Source organism: Amblyomma americanum, chromosome 7 (genome assembly GCF_052857255.1).
Source record: "Amblyomma americanum isolate KBUSLIRL-KWMA chromosome 7, ASM5285725v1, whole genome shotgun sequence".
NCBI classification, from domain to species: domain Eukaryota; kingdom Metazoa; phylum Arthropoda; class Arachnida; order Ixodida; family Ixodidae; genus Amblyomma; species Amblyomma americanum.
In genome coordinates this window covers 75,277,875-75,301,144 of record NC_135503.1, presented here as the reverse complement: position 1 = coordinate 75,301,144, position 23,270 = coordinate 75,277,875, and the positions used below count along the sequence as shown (strand labels likewise).

The following is a 23,270-nucleotide window of genomic DNA, read 5'->3' as shown; positions in this document are numbered from 1 at the left end:
CGCCACAAGACTGACAATCTGCAACCTGAAGCAAGGGTCCCTCTCTCTAAAGAGCTTTTTTCCAAACTGCGCTCTGCGCTCTAGCGTCTGGTAGCGGGTAAACTTTAGCCACGGACCAATTAACGTTCACTCTTAAAACAGCGAGAAAGACACGACAGATGCGGGCAGCGCTCCTGGTGCCTCTTTCTTTCAGCCCCGTCCATAGCGCTGTTTTAGCCCGCTCCCTACAGCGGCCATTGCACATTGTTAGCCCGGTATCGATGGGTAGGAACGCCACTTAAAACGCTTCCGCGCTGTTATTGAGCATTCAGCGCCATCTTAGTTGAACCTAGGGAACTACAATTTAACCCTTTAACCGCCACTAAATCGCAAAATTGTTTTGGCAGTTTTTGTCGAAAATGACTGCTGTTAGGCGTAAAATACGCGCTAAAGGCGCGAAATGTGTTTCAGGAACAACCATCGCCCTCTAGTGATGAAAATTCCAACCAGCCCCAGTGCCGACCGTGACTCGTCTTCGCCAGTGGGAGCTTCTCAACATCGGGTCGGACGGGCGTGACTCGTCGTTCACAAACTGTACTATTTCCCATGTCTACTACAGCTCGGCTAAAGAAAAAAGGAAAGAAAGTAAGAAAGAAAGAAAGAAAGAAAGAAAGAAAGAAAGGAAGGAAGGAAGGAAGAAAGAAAGAAAGAAAGAAAGAAAAGAAAGAAAGGAAGAAAGGAAGAAGGAAAGAAAGAAAGGAAGAAAGAAAGAAAGAAAAGAAAGAAAGAAAGGAAGAAAGGAGGGAAGAAAGAAAGAAAGAAAGAAAGAAAAGAAAGGAAGAGAAGAAAGAAAGAAAGAAAGAAAGAAAGAAAGAAAGAAAGAAAGAAAGAAAGAAAGAAAGAAAGAAAGAAAGAAAGAAAGAAAGAAAGAAAGAAAGAAAGGAAGAAAGGAAACGCCTGCGTCGGCGTCTCGTATTCGCGTTAGCTGCATAGAAGCTCCCACCAACACACCAGGTGGGGCGCTCGTCTTCTAATCCAGCTGGCGCCGAGTGGCATCTAACACTTTTTGAAGCTTCCAGAGCTGTTGACATCTTATTTGGAGGAGTGTTTAGACTCTCTCAAGGTATCCCTTTCTTCCCTCCTTGCAGCGATGATGCTGTACGCGTACACGTTCAAAGGCATGGAGGCGTCGTTCAACTGCTTCTCCGCCATGGTGCTGCTGTTCGGCGCCGTCGGGGTGAGTGCAGTGAAGGTCACGAGGGTCAGATCCGTTCTCAATCCCCTCGAAACGCACCTCGCAGTAATGCGCCCCTGTTTTAAAGATGTCAAATTAGCCCAGTTCGCACCGATTCATAGCCGAATTGCTCCAGAGAAACGAAAGCTGCAGCCACGTAATGACAGGGCGACAGCCGCTGACGCCGTGTCCTTTTTTTTTTAGTGTGTTCGCACTTATAGTGGCCGATCGCCACATTTAGCCGTTGTTTGTTTGTTTGTTTGTTTGTTTGTTTGTTTGTTTGTTTGAAGCCTGTTTTGTGGCAGTCTGTGCACCTACCGGGCTGTCAGCAACCTGCCCAGGTGTGTGTAATACCAGGCGTTTCAGGGAAGCCGGCCTGTAATTTTTAAAAATAGGCCTTTTCCTTTTTAAGACGGCTTCTGCGGCCGAAACTGATATTATTCTGCAGCTGAATAATATCAGTGTCGGCGGACATCAGAAAACATATGAATAAAGCTTAGTATTTTGACGGTTAATTGATTTCTAGTAATTAACTTCATAACTATTACATTTAGACGCCTGGTTGTCCTTAGAGATTTCGAGCCAATCATTAACAATTACTAATAATGATTATAATTACTGACAATAGTAATTAAAACCCAATTACAGTCGGCACTGTGGCTCGAAAAAAAATTAGCTATTTCGTCTAGCTAAGGGCACTAGAAAGGTTGCTTTGCCTCCATGCTTCTCAAAAGCGCATGTATTTTGGCCCGATGTAGCCAAAATTTGTTGGGCCATAGCGGCGAGGGTAATCGCGTTTTCAGAATTCCAAAAACTGATATAGCCATTACTACCGACCGGTTACAAATCTCTGTCTCCAAACCAGTTGCCAAACTGTGATAGTTAAAAAGTTAATTATCATAAATTAGTTAAGCGCCTGACTAGATAACTTTATTCACCTGCTTGCTGATGTCCGCCGACACTAGTATTATTCTTCCGCAGAAGCTGTCTTGATAGCGCAAAAAGCCTATTTTTAAAAATTAGTGGCCGGCTTCCTCGAAACACCTGATATATAGGCAGGGCATACATACACGCGCCTGGCAACCTGCCCACCGTGGCACTTGGCAGTTCAAGTGATGATCGGTTGCGAGAAGCTAGCGAGGTAGAGCAACCTGTGTTTCACAAGTCCCACCGGTGGCAGCACCTGTCAACGCAGGGCAGTGGCGTATCGCTGCATCGCTGCCCCATTGCGCCAGGTGTGGCATGAGGACTCCCAGGGATCTACGAATGTAAATAAATAGAATAGCCGCAGCGGTGGCTCAGTGGTTATGGCGCTCGGCTGCCGGCCCGAAAGACGCGGGTTCGATCCCGGCCGCGGCGGTCGAATTTCGATGGAGGCGAAATTCTAGAGGCCCGTGTACTGTGCGATGTCAGTGCACGTTAAAGAACCCCAGGTGGTCGAAATTTCCGGAGCCCTTCACTACAGCGTCTCTCATAGCCTGAGTCGCTAGGGGACGTTAAACCCACATAAACAAAAGTAAAGCAGAGAGTGAAGAATTCCGCGTATAGGAACATCACACGCTTTTAGCACACCGGAGACGTAATAGCGGAGACGCCGGCTGCGAAAGCGCACTGGCCCCGCCTGATGCCAACAATGCCACTGCACGTGCGATGGAGGGGTCTGGTAAACCTGTATACGTCTCCCCAGCGTCGTATTTCAAAACTAGCCGTTTTATAATACATGAGAGTTCTTTCCTCAATCCCCAAAAGGCCTCGTAGTTTTCTTCTTGCTCCGCAAGGAGCTTTTCAATTACTTTCTGGTCATTATTTTGCCAATTAATTCTCGCGCTGCGAAAATGCGGACAGTTACTATCACGCGGAAGAAGGAGTTCATAAACTAGCGCTGTTCACCACCACCACGCCCACCTGCAGAGAATCAAGCCGGCGCTGACGGTGTTCCTCTGGTGGAACATCTTTTCGACATTCGCCTGCTTGCCGCTCAACATCACCCTCTTCCACGCCAAGACTGGCGACGAACAGCTGGAGCTGGTAAGCAGGGATCTGCCGTGGAACCTCTTCGGGCCGGGGGCGGATTTATCGGTCCGTCTTGCAGATGGCACGCTCTATTCGTACAATGCACTTCTTAAATGTTGCGCGAAAAAATCCAGCAGCGAAGAACAAAGGCAGGGCAGGCTTTATTTTTGCCTTTGTGCGTGTCATTGATCTGCTGTTCTGTTTCATTAAGCATGTGAAACAAAAAGCCTAGCAGGATGTACTGAGCATTTCTTAAACTTTCTTCGTCAAAAAAAAAAATGAAAGGGGGGGGGGGGGGGCGAAGGTGAGTGGGGTAGCAGGGGGTTTTCAAAGGAAAAATCTCGCAAAAAAAAAAAGGCAGTCAGTTCCCCTCTTCCGCTTTCATTCGCTATCCCATTCGCATTCGGGACACCCATGCTGTGTTTGTTGTCACCCGCCGATACCAATTCCTGAACCACGTCTCCATCGCTGAGCCGTCTCGTCCATCCCACGCACTAGTCACCCGTCATCCTATTCATGATTTCATCATCATCTACAGGCAGGTGTATTTTGCTAATTTATAGAGTAGAATTTTTTTCTATAGAGGTATTGATTTATACAATAGATTTATTTTTAAAATAGACTTATTTTTATAGATTGATCGCTCAATTAATTAATTGGCTGTTTGGTCAAATAACTGATAGCTTTATCTGTTAATTACTCTAAACAAATATCTCATAACGGTGCAGTAATCACTAATTCCAAGATTATTGCAAAACACTTTAACCAATATTTTCACAGTGCTTTCTCCGTTCCCGCTGAACCTTCATTTTCAACTTTCCCATCACATTTCCCGAATGTCACTGATTTGATTTCGCATGAAGGAGCGCTGAACATGCTGCTCAGACTTAAAGTTAAATCTTCACCGGGACCTGATGTTATACCAGGCGCATTCCTTCGCCATTTCGCTGAAACACTGAGCAAATTTCTGGTAGTTATATTTCAAGCTTCAATTGCGTCCATACCTGATGATTGGAAGACTGCGCGTGTGGTGCCCGTCCTGAAGAAGGGTGACCCACTTTCTTTATCCAACTACGGCCCCATATCTATATTAGGCTCTTCTTGCAAGTTCATGGAGCACAACGTGGCTAACCTCATTTAAAAATTTCTTCAAGAAAATAACATTCTGTCGCAGCACCAGCATGTCTTTAGGAAAGGATTTTCTACGATTACTCAGTTACTCACCATATTTCACTTTCTTGCTTCCGTCGTGGATAGGGCCGGCCAGGCAGATTTAATTTTCTTGGAATTTCAGCAAAGCTTTCGACCTAGTACCCCCATAATAAATTAATTGAGAAACTTCAACTGATAGGACTGCCAGATTTTATTATTGCTTGGGTATCAATGTATTTAACACAACGCCAACAATACGTAACTATTAACGGAGATGATTCTGGTGCTCTTCCGGTCACATCTGGTGTCCCTCAGGGCAGTGTGCTTGGGCCGCTGCTGTTTTTGATATATTGCAACGACATTGTAGATGTGGTTGATGAACCTGTACAGATTTGCATGTATGCTGATGACTGTATTATTTTCAATGAGATCCGGTTAGCTGTCGATCAGGCAGTACTAAACACGTCCCTTAAGTATCCACGCATGGTGTAATCGATGGGGCATGAAACTTAACATTGAAAAGACTGTCCTACTACGTGTCACAAGAAAACTTAATCCATTCATATGCTCTTTTTTTCTAGGCTCCGGAGAAATTACTCAAGTAAACGAATATAAATATATCGGTGTTACATTGGGCAATAAATTTCGCTTTCAAAAAAAAAAAGCAACCTAAGCTGGAACACTCATATTTCTAACCCTTGCTCGTCTGCCTTACGTAAACTTTGTTTGTTGCGCCATAAACTAAAAGATACACCACTTCAGGTTAATAGACTGGCATAAGAAACTCTTATGAGGACTAAATTGGAATATGCATGCATTGCATGGGATCCGTATACTGTTAGTAACATAAAAGCACTTGAGCGGATCCAAAGGAAAGCTGTGCGATTCATGTTTTCGCAATACAATCGAACTGCTTCAGTCTCTGCATTAATGCATTCGAATTTAATACCAACCCTTCAGTCCCGGCGCAAGTTTCTTCTGTTGAAATTCTTATTTTTGTTACTTAACCGCAAACTTGGAATAAATTCTTCACCGTATCTTATACTTCAGAACACCAGACGAGCTCGACACTCCCACCCCCTTTCTCTGACCCCGTACTTTGCAAAGACTAACTTATTTCAGCACTCTCTTTCCATGACTGGAACAGCTTACCAGCTTCGTGTGTACAGTCTCTTGACCTGATAAGTGAATATTGTTAGTTTTTTTTTCTCTGCTTGTTGTGTTAGCTTGTTTTTTGCCTTTTCATGTCATTTCCTGCTGCTCGTGCTCTGTTTGCATTTTGGTATTTTTGCTCAATTTGTGATCTGTTTCTGTAATCCACTGCTGCTTGGGCCTCACAGCCTGCAGTATATCATAAAAATAAATAAATTGATTGGTCGATTGAAAATTGATTAATGTACTGAATAAATGATTGACTGGCTTGTTAAATAGTTTGTAAATTTGTTATTTATTTGCCTGTAGATTATTAATGTATTTGTTTATTGATTGATTGATTGAAAGGGACACTGAGGACAACTCTATACAATTTGTGTTTAGAGTAAAGTTTGATTCCCTGGCTGTGCCTAGCTATAATTGTGTTTGGCAACAAACGTGGCGCATTTGTTGGCGAGAAAACCACATCTAAAAATATTCCCGCCATTGGATTCAACCTCGTGACGTCAAGAGGAAAAATTACTCCGTGATCACCAGTTAGAAGCCATAGCAGTGTAGCCCTACCTCAGAGTTCAGCGATAAAGGAACTGACAAATACGCAGCGAAATTTGCTTGCGAAAACGGCCGTTGATGGCCACACCAGTATATCAATTTTTAATGCTTTATAGCGTATGAACGCTTCGGTACTTAAATAGTTCATGCAAAACTGCGGCAATCTCTTGATAAAAGCCGACTTAAGATAGCCTTCAGTGTCCCTTTAACTGGAATCGGAACAACAGTGCACATGCATTTTTGCACCTCACTCACGTAGAAATGGAACCGACGAGGCTGGACTCGAACCGAAGAGCTCGGGTTCAGCCACCGCCGCGAGATAATGGATGATTGTACCGTCTAGCGATGCCTACTCGTCGGGCTCCTCGTTCGTGCTCTACGAGGAGTACCTGTGTTTTCTTCTCTTTATCAACAGAAAAGAAGAATTGTCGTCAAGCGCAATCAAACCACCACAACTCCGCCACCCGACGCATTTGTAAGTGTGCGAGAATGCCTTATCTTTGCTCTATTTTTATGCGCACGCAGAATATTTCCTAGCGTAATCTTTAACAACGAAGGACAAGAAAAAAAACTGCGGAACACTAGAGCTCTGATTTAAAGGTATGACGCAACGAATTTAAAGGTATTCCGTTATTTTATTTTTCTTTATTTACCAAACGGCCTCCCTTTGACCAAGTCGAACGAACGTTCCTCAGTGGTCGAGGGGTAGTGCGCCGGGCACGCTACCCAAAGAGCAGCGGATCGAGCGCAATTGCTTTTCTTTTTCCAGGGGCCCTACGTAATGGCGTTGCAATGACGTCACGACCCTGCAGACCAATGATGAATTGCCTAGTGCCGCCATCACTGTTGTAGTGTGTAATCGTTGCGGGGTGTTTGATTTACCCGCGAGAGGTCACGTGGCTTTGACGTCACGACCCTCTCGACCAACCAGGCTTCCTCGACACGCCAACAACTACGGCGGTTTCTCCGCTGAACGAGACCCTGAGCGCTATCGGGTTGAAAAGCAGTCGAACACGTGACCTTCTCCGTTCGCCTGATTCTCGGTCAGTGCACTGACTGTTTCCCCAAGCAGTGCCGGGATCTGCTCTGCTCCAGTGCGCACGGGCTCCAGTGTCGGTCCACGGCATTTATCGACCTGAACACAACAAAAACTGGGTGGCGAGCAAACGGCGGGGAGAAGAAATAAAGTCTTTAAATGTGCACTCTAAACACGAATACTGCTACATGGGAGTAAAAAAAGAAGTAAACTGTCCTACAATACACTTCTTTTATAAAAGAGAGGCGCTAGAGGACGGCATACTCTTTTTGGCTCCTCTCTGTTTAGAGTGTAATATAGGCGTTACACGGCAGTGTTCAGCGTCCGAGCAATGCTCAGTTCAAGGTAAACAGTAAGAATAAACTTCAGCTGATGAGTTTGTGAAATTGTGCTCGTCTCTACGCAGCTTCTGTGTACACACTCTTCACAAGTCTTAGAAATTTAGTACGGCGGCGTTAAAGAGGACTCCTTCTGCTGGCCGCCTAGATGAAATCACTCCTGTTTTAAAACTTCTCTATAAATTCGCGCTTGTTTCTAAATGGTGGAGACCTCGTGTAAGCGTGCCATTCATTACTTGATAATGTAAAGGCATAAAGGAGACGTGATGAAGAAAAGCTGAGCGGTAGACGGTCGATGCACGCTTTGGAGAGAAATTAAAATAAATGTCGACTACAGTGAATACTCCTGTACGAAAGTAAATTACAAAAGTAGGCGCCAAGTTTTCTGCATTCACCACTAAAGGTTAGCAAGATCCAGCGACTGCCATGCTGCTGGATCAGAAAACAAGCTAAAAAGTTACTGTCGCTTGATTTTTAACTCAACAGTTTTGTTAAATACAAACACAGAATTACAGTCGTGTCCGCTTGCGGGCCCCGCCTCAGTGGCTCAATTGTTAGGGCGCTCGGCTGCTGATCTGGAGTTCCCGGGTTCGAATCCGACCGCGGCGGCTGCGTTTCGATGCAGGCAAAACGCTAAAGCGCCCGTGTGCTGTGCGATGTCAGTGCACGTTAACGATCCCCAGGCGGTCGAAATTATTCCGGAGCCCTCCACTACCGCACCTCTTTTTTTCTTTCTTCTTTAACTCCCTCCTTTATCCCTTCCCTTACGGCGCGGTTCAGGTGTCCGCCGATATGTGAGACAGATACTGTGCCATTTCCTTTCGACAAAAACCAAACCGCTTGCGGAAGAAGAGAACAATGAGGTCGCCTGTTCCGCGCACTGTTTTCTCGGTGCAATTAGCGAAGCCTGTGTTATCTGTTAGCAGTGATTGGATGGAAGGAAAGTATCCATTCTATTTGATTCTTTTCTGCCCGTCGCCTGACTGTTATGCTATAAACAGAAATGAGTAAACATGGAGCTTGCTCACTCCATTTCATATAATGCATTGCGCTATAGGACAGATTACTCCTTTTTTATTCGCATAAATGTGCGTTCCTGTTTAGTGTGTGCCATTCACAGAGGGGACATGGGGCTAATACCGAAGTGCAAAAAAATCTGAATGAAATGGAATTCAAATAAAATCAACGTATGATCCCCCACCCTTTCCGTGGATAACAAAACATCATATATGCATAGACGCATGCCGTAATAAGGTCTGTCATTGCAAAATAGAGTCATGCTTAAAGATCTTCGCGCATGAAATATACCCGTAATGTTTGTTAACATATAGCGCCTCGTAATTAGGCCCTTCTAGTGCGGCCCAGACATCTTTTTAGATATATAGGCCGGGTGCCTGATAAATGGACCGTCATTGTCCTGCAAGCGTTTAGCTAAACTCTAAGCAGAAATGAGTAAAAAAGGAGTAGACTGTCCTCTAGTGCAACCCCGTTTATAGAAAGTGTATTGGAGGACAGCACACTCCTTTTAACTTCTATATAGATATATTCGTGTTTAGAGTGTACAACAGAAAAACCTCCTGTTCTCATGCTTTCTCTGTCTTCGCTGGCATCAGAAAAATCGCGCAACGACGCCTAGCGGCTAGTCTGTCTTGTTACCTGCAAATATTCATGTAACAGCGCTCCTAAGGTATATGTTTAGAGGAAAACTATGAGGCCAACGTATGAATGTGCCGTCGAAGCACTTGCGAGGTAGCAAACGTTGCTGTTCCATGCATTCCGATCCTCCTTGGACTAGTTCGCGGCGCCGCCGTAGCGTGGCGTCCATTTCTTGAAAATCGCCAATAGTGCAGGGCTAGCGGATGCCCTCATTACCAAAACGTTCGAAAAGGTGAGTGCAGAGGCCCAACTATCCCCTTATGAAGTGCAGAGCTTCAAGGGTGCCACAGGTGCTTCAGAGCATGACCGAAATGAAGCATTGTGACCGTTTAAAATAAATTTTACATCTGTGCGGCTGCACTTAAGCGCAAGCGTTAACTGTGCGAAACTTGGGAGCTGCGTGCAACTAGGTGTCTCTTTGTTTGCTGTTCTCCGCTCGAGCGGCCGGCACGAGACTCACGCCGGCTCTAGTATAGCAGCACTTTCTTTATCGTCCCCCGCGATGTATTGTTTCAATTCCCTGCGGAATTCTTTAAACTCAAAGATATGCATGGTACACGTTCCACAAATCACAGAAAAAGCGCGCATATAAGCCAGCGGTCGTAACAGCAGTCGGACGGCCTCCAGTGTGACTGGAGGAGGTTAAACCGGGCTTCCGCGGCTACGAGAAAAGGGTTGGGAGAACTGAAGTCTCGCTGGACGTAACGCCGCTGCAAGAGCGCTCTCCATCCTCGAAGCCAGGTGGCCAACCCATTGATCCAAGCGCCTTCGCCGCTTAGTCTTCGCTCTGCAAAGCAACACAAGAGAAATTTCAACACCCACACACAAGTACTCACGTAGTGCGTTCACATAAAGATAGCAAAGAAGGGAGGGCCGCCAAGTAAAGACGCCGGGGATTCGAAAGCGTTTTACGGCTTCTCTTTTTACGAGGCCAAGTCGGCAAACTGCGACGTGGTGTATATATATTCGCCCCGTTACGGTTAAGAGTTCAGGAGTCTGGCAGCGCGAAGAGTTGTACTCACTTCACTTCTTGCCCTTCGTGCTCGCTTCCTTTCGAAGCGCTGAATATTCCAAGAGGTTTTAATTAAGGGGAACAGGAAAGCGGACTCGCCGCTTTACGGCCGACCCGCCTTTTGCCGATTCTTCACGCCTCGTTAGGGAAGTCGGGGCCGAGCGCCCCCGCCGGCTACGAGACGACTCGGCGCGGCAGTAAATCTCTATCCGGGCTGTTTCTTCGCCGTGGGTCCTGGCTTGCCGGGCCTCCTTACTTTTTATGCGCTGCTTGGTGATAACCTGTCTGGTTTCCCTACCCCCTTGCCTATCCTCCTCTTCTCTGAAGCCTTTCCCCCTTCTTTTCGCCTCTGATCTCTGAGCCCAGATCTGAAGAGGGAAAAAATAAATATAAAATATTACATCAGTTGCTCGTTCGGCACTCTAAATAAGCTATGTTCTCGTTTCAAGAGTTTCTTCCCTTCTGTGACGAAAGTACTTCCTCTTTTCTTTCCTCTTTTCTTGTTCGTGTCTTTCACTTTATCTCTCTTCCTCCTCTGTTTTTCTTTCGGCCTCAGCGAGAGATGTCAGGGTGGCCTAATGTGTCGTCGTTCCTTCTCTGTCTATCTCTCGCTTTTTCGGTTCTGCTTTCCTTTCTTTCTCGCAAAGCCCTCGCCGAACGAAGTGCAGACGCCGTCTCCTGCTAGTCGTCTGGCTGCAGTCGCTAGAAAAATCGAAACACAGTAACAGCCCTGTGCAGTTTCTTGTCAGAGACCACAAGAAGGCAAACAACAACTTCTGCGAAGGAGCACGCCGGAAGAGCCTCTTTAACCACGAAGACAGAACTCGGTGAAAGAGCAAGTTCCCTAGTTTTCGGTGGTTTGCCAAGGAGTCTAGCCGATCCGGGCTAGACTGCTCGATAAATGTTACCGGAAAACGTCGTGGAAGCGCCGCGGCCGTGTGTTGTCCTGAAGTCTTAACTGGCCACGTCTGGAGAACTAGATCTATGTTTAGAGTCTTGCGGAGTGTCTCGCTTAGTTTATGCGCCCACCGTAAAAGGCAGAGTTCGCAAGAACGTGGACTGCTAATGTCGCCGCAACTTTTATGGTTCTGTTATTTTTATTTTTGTACTGCATCAATGATAGGCTGTTTATTTGGTTGTTAAGTTATGTATTTGGAGTGACAGCGATGGCGAAGAGGTAGAGCATCCGCCTCGCGCGCGAGAGGGCGGGGATTACAATTTTGGGCAGCACAACTTTCCGCCCGATAAAAAAAAAATCACGAGCTGTTTGGTTTGGGGGTAATCACGAATTATCATGCGGTAGCACGGTTGGCCCTTGTTTTACAAGGTTTATCTTCACTTTCTATGATTTTGCTTGAGTTGAACTGGCTCACCATAGATGATATGCCATATAACGTAAGTTTGCGCGACATTGCACCCTCTTAGACTTGCACTGCAGTAGAACTGGTCGTTCTATACGTTCCTAGTTTCCTGGGAGTCCTCACATACCACTCCTGGAGCAGTGGTGCAGGGGTTAAGCGACGCGCCACTGCCCTGCGACGGAAGGTGCTGCCATCTGTGGGGCTTGTGAGACTCTGGTTGCCCTTCCCGAGGAACCTCTGGAGACTAATCATTAATAGAACTACCACCTGTTATGGTGGGCAGTTTGCTCATGATCCGGTGGACAGGTTGAGATGACGTAACAAGGTCACGCGACCTAGATGGCCCATCTGCCACCCAGGCGGTTGTCACCAAGCTCTTTCAGGTCGTGGATAGACCAGGAGAACAATGGGACAACGGTGGGAAGGTTCCAGAAGTAGACTTTAGACAGACAATGGCTTTTCGGCGGAGTTGGAGCCCTAGTGCTAGTTCACTAAAAAGAATCCGAATGCCAATAGAATTCAATAGCCAGACATACGGTGCAGCTTGATCCCGGCAGCCAGATCCGACAGCGCATTCTATTAGCAGAACTGGATTTCGCCACCCTGGTGTTGTACTTCGTCACCGCCCATATGAATACATCAGGAAGTTTGCGGGGATAAGGTAGCAGCAGCTGGCGCAAGACAGGGTTAATTGGAGGGATATAAGAGGGGCTTTTGTCTCCTAGAGGAAGTAGTTAAGGGCACTGTAATTGAAAATTTGCGCTGGTCTTGACGCGTTTCCTCTTGTGTTCCTGTCAGTTTCCTTTTTACGCCTTTCAGTTCTCTTTTTTATTTTGTGGAAGTTATTAATAACTATTACGAAGAGTCCACTGCGTTTTTGCTCTCCCGTTGCAATTCTTGCATTTCCCGCGAACCGTTGACGCCACTCTTGTGGCGCTCTCACTGTGAGCAAAGAGGTTGAAAGAGCGAGGCGAGCGCTCAAACTGGTTTCGCGTGATTCAGCAATCACCTATTTAAGGTTACTTGTAATTTGTTTTCCGTGCGCTTACTCTACAATACGCCCAGGAAGCTGCAAGTCGTTTGGAAGTAAATGATACATGACTTCTTAGTTTAAAAATCCCGCTTTTTCATGACCTCGTAATTTTATGCGATCCGCCGCTCATTTAATATGACCATCACTTTGAGGTAATAAAGTGAGGTTAAGTGAAGCAAGGTCAAGTGAAGCAACGCGCTTTTCAAGTCAAAATGAACTGAGGCGCTACCATGTGAAATTAATCATGCATACTCTGCCCATGTGTAAGCCTTTCAGCGCCATATTTGTACAGTGAATATAATGAGGCCTTGAGTTTCCGATATTTTAGCATACTACTGCGATGAGGGCACTCAACCACGTTTCATTACTTTCGATGTTGAAGGTGCCCGATAGCCCGAGGGCGTCCCGTTGCTTTCACATCCGCCTAAACCGGCATTCACGTTGTTATTGATTTAAATAATTTTCTTTGCTCTTTTATTTCCGACAATGTTTCGCCTTATTTTCGTTTGCCCAGCATTTTCTTGAGACGTCTTCGCTTTATCTAGAGGCCACACTTTAATAAGCTGCTTCTTTTATTTTCGGCACACGTCAGAGCCACCGATATTTATTGTTTTGTTTTAGTTGCTTCAACCGGTACACTTTGGCTTTACACCTGACAGCTATTGTTCCAGCCGCAAAAGAATAGCAGCTGCTCGGGGCAAAAGCTAATTTCGACCAATACGCTCCACGTATTTTCTTGTTGTTATTGTTTCTCTCAACACTGTGTTTTGCTTTCTTGCAGGACCTGACGTCCATCGCCCGCTTCTTCTCCCAGTTCGCGACTGTAAGTGTTTTATTTATAGAATACTGTAATACTTATGACTTCGCTAAAAGAAGAGGGAAAGATAACATTCGTAAACAATTTGTCGAAGTTGTAGATAATGAAGAGCAATTCATCGCATGCATACAGATTTTATTAAGTGCTGAAAAAAAGTGTGATCTAGAAAAGGTGGTAACGAGTAGTTTGGCTTCCATTCTCTCGCTCTCTCTCTCTCTTTTATTTATTTCCAGCCCTCCATTAAAGAATTATAATGTGAAACCCACAACGTTGCCAGATTCAAGCCTCTGTAATGCAACAATTGCAAAATTAATTGGAGATCCATCATGTACATTGCCCATCTATTGTCCTGCACTTAGATGTCAATGAATTGATTGTTATTATTATTATTATTATTATTATTATTATTATTATTATTATTATTATTATTATTATTATTATTATTATTATTATTATTATTATTATTATTATTATATTATTATTATTATTATTATTATTATTATTATTATTATTATTATTATTATTATTATTATTATTATTATTATTATTATTATTATTATTATTATTATTATTATCAATTGGACTCTTCAATTCTATTCAGAGAATAGAGAATAGAATAGCACTTCATTCGAAGTGCGTACTCCTCAGGAAGGAGGCCAAAAGGCACACTGCCTGACAAGAGCTTTCCTATGAATGTACAAACAGCATAACATATGAGTCAGCACTTGTTGGCATAATGACAAAGAAATAAACTCATGGTCATAAAAAGAATGCGCTAAAAGAACAAATGAATACCTTTATAAGGATACGTTGCATGGAGAAAAAGTAGTCAAAAATACAGCATACCGCTGGTAACAACAGCAGCACTATATAAATGTAAGAAAAACGAAGAACTGCTTAAAAGAAGCGAGGAGATACTACTTGAAACTTGGGAAAAATTTAACGCGCTACAGCCACACAAGACCACCATAAACAAAACATAATCTGCTTTACTGACACAGTGCATGTTCACTTCCTAAATTAATTCCGACAGACAACACGGAATACCAAAGGACAAAACCAGTCATGCAACTAACACTTGCTTGACTTTCCTCTTGTACATTTCACGATTTTTACACTGATTGATAACTTACTGAATGTTATTATTTTCATTCAAAAATGCGACTTACGTTTTGTGATGGTTCTGAAACCGTTATTTATTTTATTTTTAATGTCCGCCACACCGACTGGCAGATATCGACTCTAGCACGGGATGCGTGGCATTGCCTGAGCAAGTGACGAAGGAGGAGAAAACAGCCTTAAAAGAGTATTGGAGTAAACCTTTATCCTTATACAGGTCGCAATTCATACACGCCTTCTACGGTCTGTCAAAGACCTGTTCAGTTGCTCAAGCCGCTTACGGAACTGTGTTTAGCTTACGCAGAAATTTCTTGCGCAAACACTCAAGGAAAGAGCTAAACGCCTGAGCTTGAAACAAGACGAGGAAAAGACAAGGCTCTATCTTATTTTTCCAGTAGGTCTAGTATCTCAATGGGGACCCAAGGCTGTATAGCAAAAGCTCTTTAGGCATCAGCGAAAAAAAACAACTGACAAACGAGAGGAACCTTCTATCAATTTATCGCGCTTTTGAGGTCAACAATCTTTCTATACAAGAATAGTTATGATGAAGTCGTGCTGCAATGTCAGCGCGATGAATCAATATGTTTATGTAGAACCTAGTATGCCGATTCGAGGTTTTAGACGGGCCTTCTAAAAGCAAGTTTGTTGTGCTGCAAATGTGGTAAAAAAAAGTGAAAAAGCTAACCTTGTTTTAGACGCCAAATCTGCTGTCTTCCTCCCCGCACCCTCCCCCGCCTCCCCTTTTCTTTCCCAGAAAGCGACAAAGGAAAGGAGGCCCTCCTTTGTGCCCACAGACAGGACTCATACCCGAAGAAGCAATTAGGTGAACTTGGTGTACGAACGAACGCTAATCGCGATCATTGAGGCCTCTCCAATACATTACTTCTCACATCGTCTAGCTCCGAACGCGGTTCCTTCATCCCCTATGGATGTACATCAAACAGCGCTTGTAGAAAGCCAGTCTGCTGCCACCTAAACATCCTTCCAACACAGTCCTGCCCAAATAATTTCAATTGCACTCTCCAAATATTACATTGGCTTTTCCGCTTCATTTCAGCCCTCGACTTCCTCGAAAACTTTGATTTAATCAAAGTTCTTGTAAAATTGCTAGCCTGGCTGCCTTAGAAGCTTGCTTTTCCTCTATTAGTTCTGTTATGCGGCTAAGTATACTTTAAAGGTTGTGGTAAGATGAAGTGCACGGAAAGTTCGCGATTTTTTAATCAAAAAGCGCCCTTTAGATATATTCCAGTATTCTATTTTCCAAACATTAAAGAAACTGAGCAGGAAGTTTATTTCTGGTCTTTGAAGTACAAAGCGAAAAATCAGAGTTCATCGACGCGCTGTTGGCGAACTCGCTTTTCGAAGCAAATATGCAGCGCTGAACAGAACTCTGATTGGGGAATGGAAAACGACGTTGCAAGCATCGTTTTTACCGATAGCTGATACATATAAACAGTTATGTACAGAGCAAAGCGTTTCATATCATTTATCAGTCATTTGTATCAAACAAATGAAATATTGGGCGTAATTAAGTGTGCCCAGAAGTAAACATTCACCACGTAATATTTTGAAGCTTTTGAAGAAAACATTGTGTGAAAAAATCATTTATGTACTTTTGAGAATGTTTCGAAATTATTTTTCTTAACACTGCTCGCCTGAATGGGGCGGTAGCCAATGCCAGCTATAGAAGAACCGCGGCTAATCGTGGGGTGTCATGAACTTGTACCTCTGCGTCATTTTCGACCAGCTACACTCGCCTTCAGTGACATTCGCTGCAGAATGCGCTCGCCTCGAAGTGAGCTCAGAGAACTCACTCCACTTGGGTTAAACACTTTTCATGTTGTATAGGTGAGTAGTCAGCTTCCCTCAGCGGCGAAAATTCTTGCACAATGATAACGTGGGCCTTACTTTAGGAGAACAGTCAGGGCAGTGTCGGAATCGTATAATCCGAGCAGATTTGCGCTCACCATCTGAGTACACATCTGCCGCGTAGAACGCTGTCAGCGCTGCACTTAATCCCCACCTCAAGGATGTTGGCGAACCTGATCATGTGTTATTTTTTAGGCAAGACTGAGCTAGAACCGCATGCGCATTTGCATGCTCTTAGATGGCGCTCCCACTGCACCTAAGGCAGTTGAAACTTGTTATAACGAAGCTAAAGCGGCCCGTCGATTACTTCGTTATAGCCGTAGCTTCTTTATAACCCGTGTTAACCGAGCTTTCAAGAAGAATTGTCATTCTGTCGTTATATTTATTATTTTTTATCGTTATAACAAGGTTCGATTGTCTATCGCCAGCAGTTCGTCATGCCGCTGCCTGAGGAAACGTCTGTTGAGAACAGCGAGGCACAGCGGCTTCACCATACGAATATAGCAAACGAGGAGGCTGTAGGTTCTTGCGTCGTGTTCTATCATGCAGGATATAAGGAAAGTGCAAAACTCAACAAACGTACTTAGATCAAGCCATTCTATATTCTTAGTTGTTCTCACGCGTGCGCGCTTGTGCGTTCATCGTGCTACATCAGTTTCCTCTTTAGTACGTTACTGTAAGAAAGGCATGATCCGTATGACACTTTTCTTCGCCAAGTAGCGGCGTGCCGCCAAGATGACATTTCACGAGGCGAAGTGCGCTTGTTGGAAGCGATACTGAAATAGCCACTCTGGCATCCGTATAAGAAGGGAAAGTGAGAGAATGGTTCGGCGCGCGGGGTTGTCTCAGAGGAACGTCATGATACGCACTTGCCTTCAAAGCGTCTGCGGCATTGTGCATTTGCTAAAAAAAGCTTGTGACGCGTATACAGTTTGCACTGTACTGTTCAGTGCGTGTAGTGGCTTTGTGTAGAAAGCGGCTTCTGTTTCGCACAGTTCAGCGAGGGATGAACATTTTTTTCTGGCTAAAAAAAAGATACCAAAGACCCAACTTTTCTGAGTGTAGGATCTTTCCGCGTCGAGTGATATGAACTGTTTCTTCCGTCGGCACTGACCATATTCATCTTCGATTCAGGTCGAGTACTTCTACGCCCGAATAGGCATCACCGTGGTGGCGACTTTGGCTAAGGTGAGTCCCCAGCAGTGCGCCATTCGTGCTGGGCGGTTCTACTTGACTTTGAGCACGCGCCGAGAAATGTTTACGATGTAGCATTTACATTGAGAACATTACGCAGCAAAATGCACATGAGCATGCTGCAACATAAGTTTTTAATGAATATGCGTCCAGCTTAACATCTGTTTAGTGAGCTCCAGGGCTTAAAAGGACCTTGATGACATTTTGTTTGCTGTAAAAATGGATTCTTTCGCTCTTTACGATTTTTTTATGTTTATACGACAGCAAAATACGAATATATTGCTGAGAAAATTGCTTTGGAAATTTTCAAATTTGAAAAGAACCGGTAAGGAATCCGTGATCGTCGCTGGGAGCTGAATGATGGTGTTGCCTGGCTTCTTGACACAAAAAACAGTATCGATGCACCACACATGTTTTTGCAAAATATAGCCGCTGGTGGCGACATCTGTATTTAGCCTTTTGACCTTTTTGTAGCTAATAAAACCTCAGTTTTCAGTGAAAGTGGCCTCTTCTGAATGCGGTTATTCGTCGACACAAGCCAACTTCAATTGGCCCTAAGTGCCAGTTTAATAACGTGCATGGTACGAAATACATGCCTTGTGAACAGTTTTTTCCTGGTTTTTGTTCAACGCATAATTAAAAAGTGATAATTTATGGCTATGCTATGCGCCGTCTTAAGTTCATTACTGTAACAATCTGCGTCTCAGCACATTTGAATGAGGAGGTTTCCTTTTTTGTTTTCGAACGCACAAGTTGCACGTTCATATTTGTTAGTTCCTTTTTTCACATGGCTATATTGAGAGAACAGGGTTTATTAGAGGTGTAGGGAAGAGGCCTTTGTCCTGCTGTGGACGTAGTTAGGCTGATGATCATGATGAGGAGGAGGGTGATTGAGAGCACTCTATATCTACAAAGTGATAATTTGTTACCGGAACGTCGCAGGGTGTCGTAGTCGCTACAACTCAAACACTGACGTCAGAAATGATTGCGCACGCGTGTGTGGCATCGAACCACACATGGGTGCTGGGCACTCGTCTACTGATCCGGAGTTCCCGGGTTCGAACCCGACCGCGGCGGCTGCGTTTTTATGGAGGAAAAACGCTAAGGCGCCCGTGTGCTGTGCGATGTCAGTGCACGTTAAAATCCCCAGGTGGTCGAAATTATTCCGGAGCCCTCCACTACGGCACCTCTTTCTTCCTTTCTTCTTTCACTCCCTACTTTACCCTTCCCTTACGGCGCGGTTCGGGTGTCCAACGATATATGAAACAGATACTGCGCCACTTCCTTTCCCCAAAAACCAATTATTACTATTATTACTGGGCACTAGCCGTCAGTGGTAACGGTCAAGCCAACGCCTACTCTATCTCAATGCCAGCCGCTTTGCAATTGGGCCCGTTTGGACGCCTCTGTTAGTTCACTCACCATGGAGTGGCGCCACGTAGGTGGAGGCTAACGAATGAAAAAAGCGAAAAAAAAAGAAGCTATAGGGGGCTTGATCTGCCGAAACAGGCTAATTTGGCTGGCACTCAAACCAAAGCGGCGTTGCTAGAGCTAACTCGTTAACGTATATTCCATGTCTAACATTCTCGGACAAAAAATCTGAATATTAAAAAATTGTAAGGCGCCGTTACGAAAACATGGAAGGTAGTGGTTCATTCTTCCGATGTGTAGCACAATCTTTCATTCGCAGTGCTTCCATCGCTCGCATCAAGCAGTTAAGACTGCCTTAGAAACCCAATAGGGAACGCTTTTGACGAGGGCAAAAACGTTAAAAGAAAAAAAACTGTGGTAATCTGCGGATTTATTGATTGCCATAGTGAAATCTTACAATATATAAAAAAACTGCGTTCATAAACTCTTTCGCTTTCATAAATTCTTTCGTCCAGAATTGCTGGGTATGCGCTTTACAACCGTACGTATACTATATGGGCGGAAAAAGTGAACGAACGGTACAAGTGGATACAAAAATTTATCTCTTGAAACCTAGCTCAGCAGTAACGGTTAATTATGCCCGTGGCTGCTAAGCTATCTCCATGGTTCGTTTTACTTTCTTTCCGGTGGTACGCTTTTTTTACAGGTGAAAGTGTCACTATGCAACGTGATTAGTTGTACGTGTTTTTGCTATCGTTACACTCTTCCCGCCAGTATGACTGCCGCATTTCGAGGCCTTGGAGGTAGTGAATAAAAATAAATAAATGGTTCGATTGTTGAAGTAGTCGGGGTGAAGCTTGCGCATGCTGACTGGCTAGTTAAAAACACCGAGTTGTAAATGCATTCTTGTGCAACATGACAAAGTTTTCACTGCGGCCACCGATCGCTTAGCGCCCTTGGCGGTTCTGCAGTTAATCGTCCATAGCTTGGCGTGAAATATTTTCTCGGAAATATTATAGAGTCTGCGCACACCGTTCATGGACTCCGATTGCTGCTGTTGTTGGTTTGTTAAGGTAACATACTAAAAAAATGTCCTCATAATTTGTGCATTATTCATTTGTTTCATATAGTAGAGGCGAAGGATTTCTTGATGGAGGGTTGCGAAGGAGCTTACCCGGCCGTTTAGCAATGTCCTCTGTCCTGAAAAAAAAATTCATTTAGTAGGAAGGTGCTTTCAGGAAAAACAAGTCCATTGATGATCGGTCAAAGGACTTGTTTTTCCCGCCGCGGTGCTCAGTGGTTACCCACCGCTGTGGCTCAGTGGTTAGGGCGCTCTGTTACTGATCCGGAGTTCCCGGGTTCGAACCCGACCGCGGCGGCTGCGTTTTTATGGAGGAAAAACGCTAAGGCGCCCGTGTGCTGTGCGATGTCAGTGCACGTTAAAGATCCCCACGTGGTCGAAATTATTCCGGAGCCCTCCACTACGGCACCTCTTTCGTCGTTTCTTTATTCACTCCCTCCTTTATTCCTTCCCTTACTGCGCGGTTCAGGTGCCCAACGATATATGAGACAGATACTGCGTCATTTCCTTTCCCCCAAAACAAATTATTATTATTATTATTATTATTATTATTATTATTATTATTATTATTATTATTATTATTATTATTATTATTATTATTATTATTATTATTATTATTATTATTATTATTATTATTATTATTATTATTATTATTATTATTATTATTATTGATGATGATGATGATGATGCTCGGTGGATAGTGGGCGTTGTCAAGTGGTGCTAAACGGTCTTGTTCTTCTTAAAGAGGCGCTATGTTCAAAAGCTGATAATTGGTTTTTGTGGAAAGGAAAATGGCGCAGTATCTGTCTCATATATCGTTGGACACCTGAACCGCGCCGTAAGGGAAGGGATAAGAGAGGGAGTGAAAGAAGAAGGGAAGAAGGAGGTGCCGTAGTAGACAATTTACGCTTTTTAACAACGATAGGATTATCCAATAAAGTACTTATTTCACCAAGCATAGATCTTTTTTTTAATTTATTGAGCTTAATAGCGAGTGGTCGCAACATTTGTCGAAGCAGCGGTCACATGTAGGGGAAAATAATTTCGAGCAGTGAACAGTTTACTGTTTGTACGCGAAGACTTGTAGCATGTAGTGTTGGAGTAAATTTGGGGTATATCACATAATTTTCCGCTCAACCGAATTCCACCGCCTGGTGTAGAGAAAGCATCAACGGGAACCATTGCTATCTGCAGACACGTCAAGTTTATCCGTTGTTCTCATGTTCATAGAAAACGCTGAAAACGTGGAGCTGCTAGGGGTGGTGTACACCATTCTTGCTACCAGCAGTACATGGTGTACTGTCACCTTTTGGCGCAGGTTACTAGGATGTACGTGAACGCCCTTTTTAATCTCTGCTTTTTTTTACCCATCTCCCTTCGCAGATGTACGTGTTGTACGACTACATCGGCTTCTACTGGTCGATACAAGGGTTTCCCTACAGCTACCAGCTACCGGAATGAACAAGTTTCTTTCGCCGAAAGAGACGGGCTAAAGGATTGCTGCGCTTACCTGTGTACTTTTATTTCTTATTTAGATATATTTTCTTCGTTTGAACGTACTCTTCTGAGTAAAGTTGCCCATCAGTGAAGCAGGCTGCGCAGGTTGGGCCAACATAGGCTGAATGTAGGCTTGTCGGTAAGGCACTTTACGGCTCCTTAAATCTTTTTTTTTTCAAAAACAGTTGCTACACTTGTGCTCGAATATTTTAGTGCTATAATGTTTACGTATTCGTCTACGTAGTAGATACAACTTTGTGCGAGACCCTCAGCCACCTTGGTTTTGGACTTACATGGAATAAGAAAAAAAACTTCGTTGGTTCGGACGTGTCCATCAGCTATTCACTGCTCCTTGCCGACTGAAGACAGCTCGGAGCGTCACCAGCACTTCTAAAACTTTCCAGCGATTGTGCCGTTGGCTACCACTGGCATCACTGAAACGACGCCTCAGAAGGATATTTGTGGAGAATGCAGCCTTGGACTCGCAACCGTTGTCATTGTTACTCGTTGCATCGCATGCACTCCTCCCTGTCACTGGGACTACAGGTGCACATTTGGGCAAAGAAGATTTGCCAGCGAAGCACCTGCTTTCCATTTTAGTTATGCACGCTTTTCCGTATGTAACTGCACTACGCTTTTCTGAATCGGCTCCGTGGTGCCCGGGGTGGACTTATGGATGAGGCTGGAGTAGAAATGGAAGGGCACGATGCCACTCATCTCAATCACCGCCTACCGCTTTTCTTCTCTCGCAGATAAGCATTTAGCGACTGCTTCGAGGCTTAAACTGTGCCTCCTGAACTGCTCAACATGCAGCAATGTTTCGATCCACTTTTATCAATACGTGATGCGTTCAACACGCTGCCTAACATCTCATTTTGACGTTGGAGATGAACACTGGCCTTTCTTTTCATCGCTGAGATTAGATTACATGTTTGAAAAGCTAAAAAAACCTGGTTTCTCGTTTCGTGCATAACAAATGACAATTTTTCCGCGTTTAACGAGGTGGTGGGCGCGGGGAGAGCTTTTGAAAAACTCTTTTGAGCCGCTCGGGTATTTTTTCCGCCTCCGGGCTCGATGCTAAGCTGCGGCCCGAGAATAATCCAGATGGAGCCCCCTGCATAATGTATGACTATCAGGCGCGCTCAGATGTCCGCCTCTGATCAGCCTCGAAAAACACCGGACTGTGAAACGGGGCTCGTGGATGATAAATTGAATCGGCAGCTGCATGCCTGTGCATTATAGAAATCTCCTGCTAGCATTTCGTTGACAATCATTGGGTGTAACCACTTAGAGCGCTCGCTGAGTTCTTCCACTCGTTCTCGTTGAATGAATTTTTCACCAGCGCTGATCGTATTTGTTCTGTCGCTGAAGCCTTAAATCAAGGCACAATGTATCGTAGTGAGCTGTGCATGAACAGGGTCCTTGTTTCTAGGTTTTTAATTTTTCCAGAATTGGGGGGGGGGGGGGTAAAAATCGGACGATACTTTTTAGTTCAAATACTGATACGGATGGGGTTATTCATCAAAATTTCCATAAAGTGGGCTCTTTGGATGCTTTGTTTGCAGCAAAAGACAATTTACTACAATCGCTTGTTTTTGTGCGGGACACAAAATGCCCTACTTTTTGCTCAATATTTCACCAACAACATGGAATGACAGCTTTGCGCAGAACAAGATTCACCAAATTAGATTTTTTCTCGTTTGTTACAATTACTTCGTCTCGTAAACTGTCAGTCTATACAGCACAGAGCATGCATGGAAGGCCTGCCTGACACGTACACTGCGAAAACAGTCATTAAACATCA

At 44.3% G+C, this 23,270-nt stretch overlaps 1 protein-coding gene across 1 annotated transcript; it reads left to right on the top strand.

The window, feature by feature from the left end:
* Positions 1 to 1,133: 1,133 nt before the first annotated feature.
* LOC144097227 (uncharacterized) lies at positions 1,134 to 21,615 on the top strand. Its single transcript, XM_077629973.1, has 6 exons — positions 1,134 to 1,216; positions 3,125 to 3,241; positions 6,498 to 6,557; positions 13,300 to 13,341; positions 17,458 to 17,511; positions 21,353 to 21,615. The coding sequence occupies exons 1-6, from the start codon at positions 1,160 to 1,162 to the stop codon at positions 21,428 to 21,430; spliced, it is 408 nt and encodes a 135-aa protein (XP_077486099.1). The 5' UTR covers positions 1,134 to 1,159; the 3' UTR covers positions 21,431 to 21,615.
* The last annotated feature ends 1,655 nt before the right edge of the window (positions 21,616 to 23,270 follow it).